Source organism: Haematobia irritans, chromosome 1, assembly GCF_050003625.1.
Source record: "Haematobia irritans isolate KBUSLIRL chromosome 1, ASM5000362v1, whole genome shotgun sequence".
In the NCBI taxonomy this organism is placed as follows: Eukaryota; Metazoa; Arthropoda; class Insecta; order Diptera; family Muscidae; genus Haematobia; species Haematobia irritans.
Genome location: NC_134397.1, coordinates 43639201 through 43650867, shown reverse-complemented (window position 1 = coordinate 43650867; position 11667 = coordinate 43639201). Strand labels below are relative to the sequence as shown.

Here is an 11667-nt window from a genome sequence, read left to right as displayed (position 1 = left end):
ATTTTTGACAAAATTTTCTATAGAAAATTTTAATGTTGCCAAATTGGGTATAGATATCAAAATTATGAAAAAATTTTCTATAGAAATAAAATTTTGACCAAATAAAATTTTAGTTTTGACAAAATTTTCTATGGAAACAAAATTTTGACAAAATTTTCTGTGGAAATAAAATTTTGACAAAATTTTCTATAGAAATAAAATTTTGACAAAATTTTCTATAGAAATAAAATTTTGACAAAATTTTCTATAGAAATAAAATTTTGACAAAATTTTCTATAAAAATAAAATTTTGACAAAATTGTGTATAGAAATAAAATGTTGCCAAATTGTGTATAGAAATAAAATGTTGCCGAATTGTGTATAGATATCAAACTGTTGACAACATTTTCTATAGAAATAAAATTTTTACCAAATAAAATTTTAGTTTTGACAAAATTTTCTATAGAAATAAAATTTTGACAAAATTTTCTATGGAAATAAAATTTTGACAATTTCTATGGAAATAAAATTTTTACAAAACTTTTTATAGAAATAAAATTTTGACATAATTTTCTATAGAAAAAAATTTTGACAACATTTTCTATAGAAATAAAATTTTGACAAAATTTTTATAGAAATAAAATTTTGACAAAATTTTCTATAGAAATAAAATTTTGACAAAATTTTCTATAGAAATAAAATTTTGAAAAAATGTTCAATAGAAATAAAATTTTGACCAAAATGTTCTATAGATAAAAAATGTTGATAAAATTTTCTATAGATATACAATTTTGACAAAATTTTCTATAGAAATAAAATGTTGACAAAATTTTGTATAGAAATAAAATCTTGACAAATTTTTCCATAGAAATAAAATTTTGACAAAATTTTCTGGAGAAATAAAATTTTGACAAAATTTTCTATAGATATAAAATTTTGACAAATTTTCAATAGAAATAAAATTTTGACAAAATTTTCTATAGAAATAAAATTTTGACCCAAAAAAAAAGAAATAAAATTTTTACATATATAGAAAAAAAAAATTATAAAATTTCCTGCCAACCATCGACATATGGTTCGAAATATTTCAAATAAATTTTTATGGTGGTGGACTAACATTTTGGGAAATATAAAATAATCTCCATAATTGGAAGTTGCGTTTCATTTACAGTCATATCGTACATTGATCGAATGAATAACACATTGGCATCTAATTTGCGTAAAAACTTGTTTAGTTACAAAAATGTGAAGTGTTTTAAAAAATTTAGTTTAGCCAGAGTCTGAGTCGAGCAAAATTTTTACGACTCAGACTCCAGCAAAATCTTCAGACTCCGATTCCGACTCTGGCTCCACAGCCCTGGTTGTAGCAGCTTGGATGCTGTGTAATCTTTAATTTTCCTCTGCGATATTTCCAAACATATGGATCGATGAAAATCAAAATGAGCCGAATTAAGACTTTTTTGATTTATTTATTTTTTTTTTTTTAATAAATACGAAGGTTGGCTTTTATATTACAGGGAGCTAATCACGGCATTCGACATCGAATTCATAATCGTATCGACAAAATTGTCGATACGATTAAAAGTTTGGATCACGGCATTCGATCGAAATTTGATGCAATTTCTCTAGCATTGCCAACAGCAAAACATGACGCAGAACAAAATGAAATGACAAAATTAAGTTAGCGGCACAAAATAGAATGTAGAAAAACACACGTTTTTGAAGATTTCAAAGTAAAAAGTAAATTGTATTGCATTATATCTTATGGACCCATATCTCTTTTTACATTCCTCCGAATTCCTTCCTAATTGGAGGATGAGATGAATATAAAATAATTCGGCGACAAATAAAGAATACAAGTGCACATTGCTATTGGTGTATGTACATGGTTTTGAAATGGTGCGCACTGTTAGAAAGTCACCTTTGGAGGCTCAATGGACGATTTCGGCTGACGAAGGAGGCGTTCCAATGCAAAATAATTTTTGGTGACATTCTATCACTTTGCAATTGTCTTAAAACTTTTTGCCAGTGGAAGCCTTCATCATTCACTATTCTTACAAGGTGGTCCAGAAGCGTTATGTTGTCACGGAATGGTACGGTAATTGGTTGATCACAATTTCTTGGATATCGATCTAGCATGTGCACTTTATATATGGTTCTTTGCCAAGCTAGGATGCTCGCTGCCAAACTCGACTATGACCAATTTTTGTTTAACGTTTATTGGTGTTGCATTAGTCCTAAATATTAAAAATATGTTCATTATATGTAAATTTACTACAAATTACCAACAATTCGAACTAAAACTAATATATTTACTATTCCTATATGGCGAAAAATGTTTTACGATTGCAATTTACCAATCGAAAAAATTGTCGATCAAAAAAACTTGATATCGACTCCCGTGATCCCAAAAATTTAGATTTCGGTCAAAAGTTATCGATATCGAATTCCGTGATTAGCCCCCAGGATATAGAACAAAGCACTTTTGCCACTCTGATTGAGGTACGTCCAAATCATGCGACTATTGTTTACTTTCGGGCTTACACGCGTAAATTACTAACGGTATCTAACGTATTTTTGGAGCTATGAACAACGAATATCAAAACGTTCTGAGTACTAGAGCTCGGCCGAAGCCGAATATTTTCCTGAAATTTAACTTCGCATAATATTTTTTTTTAAATAAAACTCATATATTCATAAATAAAAGCTTTCAAATTCTTCAATTCAAAAGTTGCTTTTTGCATTCCAAAAAAAATACATTTGAGTTTTTTTTTTCTTTTTTGAAAAAAGAAATGTTTGTATCAGAGAATTGCGACATCTATGCTAAGCCAAAATGGCATTGCTATTTTAAGGATACAAAATCTTTGAAATCAGCCTCAAAATAACCCCCACCCTCATCTATCAGAAAGAAATAAAAAGGCAAGTAAAAGTTTTAGAATTTTCTTTAGCATGTAAAATAATATTTAACAAAAGAAAATAAAATCTTAACACAAAAATTATATTCCACATATATTTAAATATATGTATGTATATATGGTAAATATAGTTAGCTCAATATCATAAGATATGTACATACAAAGTAAATATTTAATTCTCTGGTTAAAAAATAATAAAACAAAAACTTATAAAGTAAAAAAAATATTTCTATATATATATATATATATATATATATATATATATCTGTTTGTATGTATAAGTAAATTGTTAGTAGCATATATGGTGTTTTATTTCACATTTGCTGTTTGTTGTTAGATGAAATATATAGAGATAGATAACATACACATGTACATAATGAAAGCCATTGTATATAGTCAAATTATATACGCTTCCTTAGTTTTTATTTCTGGTATAACTAATAAGAACTATTCTTATTTATTATATAAAGATATATAATGTATATATATTTTTTTATATTATTATATATAGGTATGTATATGTATACTAAGTGTATAGTGAAGAATATGTAATTTCTTTGTATTATAAGTAATGGTAATAATAATAATAAAATTCTTCTTGTTTGATTTTCTTTATAACTCTCTCTTTTTAGTGTTAGTTACTCTATAGTAAGATTTGTGTGATTAGTAGTATTACTATTTTTTAAAACAGTTGTGGTTGTTGTTGCTGTATTTTGTAGCTGTTGTTGCTGTTGTTTTTGTTGTTGCTCTTCAAGAGTGGGAATATTATCTTGTAATTTAAGGACTTGTAGTCTTGGATTATAATAACCTGCTAAATAATATGTATCATTATTATCGTATATCGATTGATATTGCTTTGAATCTGCTCCGAATTTATTAAAATATCGTGCAAATTGTAACACTTCACAGCGATGTGATATTGTTTGTACATCATTTTCATCTTCATGAGGTGATTCGAATAGAGCACCCTGAAAGAAAATACAAAGAATACAAAAATTAATCAATGAAAAATGTACAAAAAAATCTTATTGTATATACGACGAGTATGTGTCAAACTTTAAATGTTTTAACGTTTTTTGTCAAATTTGAAAATTTTGTCAAAATTTTATTTCTGTCGAAAATTTTGTCAAAATTTTGATTTTTATAGAAAATGTCAAAATTTTATTTTTATAGAAAAGTTTCTCACAACTGTGATTTCTATAGAATTATATAGAATCGTTATTGTGATTTCTATAGAAAATTTTGTCAAATATTTGATATCTATAGAAAATTTTCTCAAAATTTTATTTCTATAGAAAATCTTGCAAAACAAATTATTTCTTAGAAAATTTTCTCAAAATTTTATTTCTATAAAAAATGTTCTCAAAATTTTATTTCTATAGAACATTTTGTCAAAATTTTGATTTCTATAGAAACTTTTGGCAAAATTGTGATTTCTATAGAAAATGTTGTCAAAATTTTATTTCTATAAAAATTTTTATGAAAATTTTATTTCTATAGAAAATGTTGTCAAAATTTTATGTTCTATTTTGCCAACATTTTATTTCTACAGAAAATTATGTCAAAATTTTATTTCTATAGAAAATTTTGATATGATATCTATATATTTCTTCAAAATTTTATTTCTATAGAACATTTTTTTTCAAAATTTTATTTCTATAGAAAATCTTGTCAAAAAATTATTTCTATAGAAAATCTTGTCAAAAAATTATTTCTATAGAAAATTTTCTCAAAATTTTATTTCTATAGAAAATTTTGTCAAAATTTTGATTTCTATAGAAAATGTTGTCACAAATTATTTCTATAGAAAATGTTGTCAAAATTTTGATTTCTATAGAAAATTTTGTCAAAATTTTATTTCTATAGAAATTTTTGTCAAAATTTTATTTCTATAGAAATTTTTGTCAAAATTTTATTTCTATAGAAAATTTTGTCAAAATTTTATTTCTATAGAAAATTTTGTCAAAATTTTATTTCTATAGAAAATCTTGTCAAAATTTTATTTCTATCGAAAATCTTGTCAAAAAATTATTTCTATAGAAAATTTTCTCAAAATTTTATTTCTATAGAAAATTTTGTCAAAATTATGATTTCTATAGAAAATTTTGTCAAAATTGTGATTTTTATAGAAACTTTTGTCAAAATTGTGATTTCTATAGAAAATGTCAAAATTTTATTTCTATAAAAATTTTTGTGAAAATTTTATTTCTATAGAAAATGTTGTCAAAATTTTATGTTTTATTTTGCCAACATTTTATTTCTATAGAAAATTATGTCAAAATTTTATTTCTATAGAAAAATTTGTCAAAATTTTGATATGATATCTATATATTTCTTCAAAATTTTATTTCTATAGAACATTTTTTTTCAAAATTTTTTTCTATAGAAAATCTTGTCAAAAAATTATTTCTATAGAAAATTTTGTGAAAATTTTATTTCTATAGAAAATTTTGTCAAAATTTTATTTCTATAGAAAATTTTGTCAAAATTTTATTTCTAAGAAAATTTTGTGAAAATTTTATTTCTATAGAAAATTTTATGTGTTATTTTTCCAACCTTTTATTTCTATAGAAAATTTTATGTTTTATTTTTCCAAAAAAAAAAATTATTTCTATAGAAAATTTTGTGAAAATTTTATTTCTACCCGTGTAAAAATTGGTGGATCTGGCTAGATATTATTAGATCTCCTGCCATATCTGATTAGATATGATAGTATATGTAGGCAGATCTGGACAGATCCGAAAAATGGTAATATCTGATCAGATCTAATTCTAAAGGAATTAGATCTGATCAGATCTCAAATTTGGCCCACATCTAATTATATCTAATTTGATATAATTAGATGTTAATATATCTAATTATATATAATTTTATCTACAAATTTCCAAAATTAGTGAAATTACAGTAATTAATAAAAAAGATTTATTTTATGGTTTTATAATGAAAAGAGTATTTAATATTATAAGTTGGATCAAACATATGTACGTTATATATATGTCTAGGTATAAAAGCCTAAGAATTAAAAAACAACAAAAACAAAATATATACATAGCCACCAAGGGTTCTGGCATTTAAATTTCCCAAGGCGTTAGTACATTGCTCTCTGCAAACAGTTCTTTAAATGAGTCTCGCAATTCCTTGATTTGGCTACTCGGAATGAAAACTCTAAAAAATATAAAATATACAGAAGAATTATCAGTCTATTTAAAGATATATTTGCAAATAATACATATACTTACCAAAATTTGCTTCTCGTACCCAATAATTTAAACCAGCGCTGTATTGAATTGTTTGTGCGAAGCTCCAAATGCCATACTATAACTAATTGCACGGGAATGTATCCGGTTCACAATGCAAATCATCTCCAAATTTGTATTCTTTTTGATATTGGAAAATACTTCCTTCTATCGCAACTTCGGATATGGCCTGGTCACAAATCTTTACGTTGTCTTCCGCTGTCTTCTTTTAATCTTTTCCTGGACTACCACAAATTCATCCTCCTAAAACAGAGAAAATATTCAATATATAAAAATAGGAACAGAAAATAAACTTACCTTATCACAGCTTCTCATACTCATTTATCTTCCTCGAAAAATGAGAAGACATTCGATTTTTATATGAAATAAAAATATGAAACTCGCATTATCAAATATTTGATATATATTTTTTTCAAATTTAATAACAACAGGCGTTGCTAATGGTGATAGTTATGGGGTGACATTTTTGAAAACAAAAAGACGGTTGTGTCTGAAAGTTAAGCATTTTATGAAGACACTTAAAAATGATATTTAAAAGGGTTTCTTGAAACTGTCACAACATATAAAGATTGTTTGGTTATGTTCACCACATGTTTTGATGTGCGACCATACATACGTGCTTGTAACCTAGTATATCACGTTAGTATTCTCGTAAAAAACACATTATTTTTACACACAAACATATACAAATATTTTTTTATCCGTGTTACACAACTGGTTCATGATTTAATGCGATATATATAATTAGATATGGAGATATATATAGTATATATAATTAGATATGATGTCATATATGAAGATATATAATTAGATCTTACCAGATATGACTGATATAAATAGATATAACAACATATATAATGAGATCTTGAATCAGATCTAATCATATATAACACTATACATAACATATCTCCGTAGATCTATTTATATCTACATCCATATCTGAGCAGATATAATTATATATACTTTGATATTATTAGACATGATTAGATCTCTCAATTTTTACACGGGTATAGAAATTTTTGTCAAAATTTTATTTCTATAGAAAATTCTGTCAAAATTTTATTTCTATAGAAAATTTTGTCAAAATTTTATTTCTATAGAAAATCTGTCAAAAAATTATTTCTATAGAAAATTTTCTCAAAATTTTATTTCTATAGAAAATTTTGTCAAAATTTTATTTCTAAGAAAATTTTGTGAAAACTTTATTTCTATAGAAAATTTTGTCCAAATTTTATGTTTTATTTTGCCAACCTTTTATTTCTATAGAAAATTTTGTCAAAATTTTATTTCTATAGAAATTTTTGTCAAAATTTTATTTCTATAGAAAATTTTGTCAAAATTTTATTTCTATAGAAAATTTTGTCAAAATTTTATTTCTATAGAAAATTTTGTCCAAATTTTATTTCTATAGAAAATTTTGTCAAAATTTTTTTTCTATAGAAAATCTTGTCAAAATTTTATTTCTATAGAAAATCTTGTCAAAAAATTATTTCTATAGAAAATTTTCTCAAAATTTTATTTCTATAGAAAATTTTCTCAAAATTTTATTTCTATAGAAAATTTTGTCAAAATTTTTATTTCTATAGAAAATCTTGTCAAAGAATTATTTCTATTTCTATATTTCAAATTTGTGATTTCTATAGAAAATTTTGTCAAAATCTTATTTGTATAGAAAGTCTTGTCAAAAAATTATTTCTACAGAAAATTTTCTCAAAATTTTATTTCTATAGAAAATTTTGTCAAAATTTTATTTTTAAAAAAATTTTATCAAAATTTTGATTTCTATAGAAAATTTTGTCAAAATTTTGATTACTATAGAAAATTCTGTAAAAATTTTATTTCTATAGAAAATTTTGTGAAAATTTTATTTCTATAGAAAATTTTGTCAAAATTTTATGTTTTATTTTGCCAACCTTTTATTTCTATAGAAAATTTTGTCAAAATTTTATTTCTATAGAAAATCTTGTCAAAATTTTATTTCTATAGAACATCTTGTAAAATTTTATTTCTATAGAAAATCTTGTCAAAAAAATTATTTCTATTTCTAACATATATTTCAAATTTGTGATTTCTATAGAAAATTTCGTCAAAATCTTATTGATATAGAAAATTTTGTCAAAATCTTATTTATATAGAACATTTTGTCAAAGTTTTTAATTCTATAGAATATTTTGTCAAAATTTTATTTCTACAGCAAAATTTTGCCAAAATTTTATTCTATAGAAAATGTTGTCAAAGTTTTATTTCTATTGTGCCAAACTTCCATTTCCATAAAAATGTGAAGTATCTTAGTTGAAGAGGAATTTTTGGAAAAATTGTTCAAAACATCGAGAATTCTACCAATCTACCAAGCAGTAAAAAATCGACCATTTTTGGTAGAATTCTACCGTGCCAAAATTACAAAGAACCTCCCGTTTAAAGGCGAGTGTGAAATCTCTTGGAGATGCTTTCAAACACCTAGAATTATTATCACCAACATTACTGAGTGGGGATAAAATACCACAGAAAAGCTTTTTAATTTTTTGCAATGAAATTCTTACTGCAAATACCTCAACGAGATGGCCACAGCAACATACCAGTGAAATACAGAGCTAGGAGTAGCTTACTATTTCAGGAGAGCTAGGATTTGGTGGCATGCCGCAAGCTAAATGAAAGCTTATACTGCGAGAAAAGGCCAATATTATGGCAAATGATATATGGAAGAAATGCATAGGTTGCCCTATCTAATCATGATGGACAAGCACGATGCGCTCACAAGTAGTCCCTCACTATCGTCTAAATTTTGTTCACATCTTGGAGGTGCCACTTATGAGAGGTTAATTTTAATATGAACATAGTCGGTTTTATCCGGAGTGTCCAAATTTGAGAGGTATCACTGTATAAGGCTCTTCATTTCATTTTCACTTACCGGAAATTTTAATTTAGGACATCCTGTTGTCTCTTCAGGATGATAAAACCATCTAACGCGTACGATTTTATTATTGCATGAATTTTCCCACATTGATTCAATGCGTCCAATATAGGGACGATCCGGTCGTCCAGTCGATAAAAATACTGCACAATCCCCAACCTGTAAATAGAAGAGAAATTAGCAATTAAGATAAATTAATCAATTCGATTATGATTATCAACAAATAAAGGGAAAACAATTTATGGACTAGTTTAGAATTAGTCCTCACAATTACTTTTCATCGCTGAAAGCCGCTTGAGTTCTGCAGAGGAGAATAATGTGTACTTGTTTTGTACTAGCGGCATTTTTCTTTTATTGATACCTTGGAGAAATTATAGTTTTAAATGAAAAAAATATATAAATTAGGTCTTGATTTGGAGGAGGGCATAGGGAATAAAGTCGGTAATCGACTTTTGTACTATTCAGGTTTTTCCAAAAAAAAAGTCCAAGCTGATTTTTAATAATTGGTATAAATACGTGGTGGAGACTAGGGATACAAAAACTCAAAAATCCACATTTAGGCTAAACGAATTTTTGCCAAAAGAAGTCGATATTTTATAATCGAATTTTAATCGACTTTTAACGAAAATGTTGGATGATGCAAATATTTCTAAGGCAAATTTTTACAGTATCTGTCGATGATACCATTTATTTTAAAATTATTTAGAAGTGGATACATATATACAGACATACCGATTAATATGGATTATCTGATTTAGCTGAAAATATGTTTTTTTTTTTTTTTAATTTTCAAAGAGTCGACTTATAAAAATATCATCTTTACCAAGTTTTGAACAAGTCGAAAGCTTGAAAAATCAACTTTTAGATTCTAATTACAATCCTTAGTCGTTTTGCCAATACTTTTTGTATTTTGTGTCGTCCCCAAAAATCCCCAATACATTTTTGGGTGCTTCTCATAAAAAAGTATTGATTTTGAGAAAAAGGATTAAACTGGGAACACGTTGGAACTTTGGAAATGATTGCGTAATATGTAGTGGAAAAATCTTTTTGTCGAGTGGAGTAAAATGTAATTTTGCAACAGGCCACAAAAACAAAATCCTGCGTCCGTTTCTGAACCAAATATTATAGCTGAGCCCCAAAGCAAAATGGTGTGTCCGTTTGATTTTCGGATTATGCTCGTACCTCTAACTTGTAAAGCATATTATTCTACTTATATTCTTAATAGATTTATTCGATTATATTATTTATTTATTTATTTCGTCTAAGGAAAATATTCCTTACAGACTAATGCTTAATAATACATTGTATTTAACAAGTTCTTAAATTGATTATTATTCAAAGAAAAGTCTACGTCGTATATCGAATAGATATAAAATGTATCAATTTACATCTATGCCCATAGGGTGGAATTGGCTCAGTAAAATTGAGTGAACTTAAGCAAAACTTCACAAATTTTTTCTGAAGACGTTCAATACGATTGATATTCGTACTACACGACGGGCTCCAAACAATTTGTGCATATTCTAACTTTGTCCTTACAAGCGCAGTGTACAAAGTCTTGCGAACATAAGGATCTTGAAACTCTGTACCATGTCGTCTGATATTTAGCTTTAATATACTGAATATATAGGTCTTAAAATTCTCCATCAAATCTCCAAGTCTCCAACTCAAAAGTCCGCATTCCGGCACACAAAAAAAAATATTTTTTGTCTTCAATCACGAAATTAATCCAATTCCAATCCAATTAATTTTTAATTGAAATGTTTTCGATCAATTAAAAATTAATTAAAAGTCATTTAAAAATTTTTTTGAACTAATTAAAAAATTAATTGATACAATTAATTTATGTGATTGATTTTTGTTTCAATTAAAAAAATTGTTGAATCAATTAAACTTTTAATTGAATATTTTTAAGTAATTTTCGTGAATTTTTTTCATGAAGAAAAACTCGCTAATTTTTGGGAAAAGTCCCCCATGTTCCGATATTCGGAATAGCAAATCGCAAGAATTTACATTTCTTATAACTAACAAGTAAGGAAAGTCTAAAGTCGGGCGGGGCCGACTATATTATACCCTGCACCACTTTGCAGATCTAAATTTTCGATACCATATCACATCCGTCAAATGTGTTGGGGGCTAAAAGCTTTGTCCCAAATACATACATTTAAATATCACTCGATATGGACAGAATTTCATAGACTTTTACAAAATCTATAGACTCAAAATTTAAGTTGGCTAATGCACTAGGGTGGAACACAATTTTAGTAAAAAACAAGTAAGGAAAGTCTAAAGTGGGGCGGGGCCGACTATATTATACCCTGCACCACTTTGTTGATCTAAATTTTCGATAACATATCACATCCGTCAAATGTGTTGGGTGCTATATATAAAGGTTTGTCCCAAATACATACATTTAAATATCACTCGATCTGAACAGAATTTGATAGACTTCTACAAAATCTATAGACTCAAAATTTAAGTCGGCTAATGCACTAGGGTGGAACACAATTTTAGTAAAAAAATATGGGAAACATTTAAATCTGAAGCAATTTTAAGGAAACTTCGTAAAAGTTTATTTATGATTTATCGCTCGATATATATGTAT

At 25.9% G+C, this 11667-nt stretch overlaps 1 protein-coding gene across 3 annotated transcripts in view; it reads right to left on the bottom strand.

The window, feature by feature from the left end:
* Nucleotides 1–3519: 3519 nt before the first annotated feature.
* wge (BAH domain and coiled-coil containing protein winged eye) overlaps nucleotides 3520–11667 on the bottom strand; it is a 141221-nt gene continuing 133073 nt past the window's right edge. For all 3 annotated transcript variants that reach the window (XM_075290146.1, XM_075290144.1, XM_075290145.1), the window contains exons 10-11: nucleotides 9060–9221; nucleotides 3520–3862 (exon numbers count right to left, since the gene is read on the bottom strand). In XM_075290146.1, coding sequence (XP_075146261.1) covers nucleotides 3533–3862; nucleotides 9060–9221 — 492 coding nt within the window. In that variant the 3' untranslated portion in view covers nucleotides 3520–3532. The remainder of the gene's footprint in view (nucleotides 3863–9059; nucleotides 9222–11667) is intronic.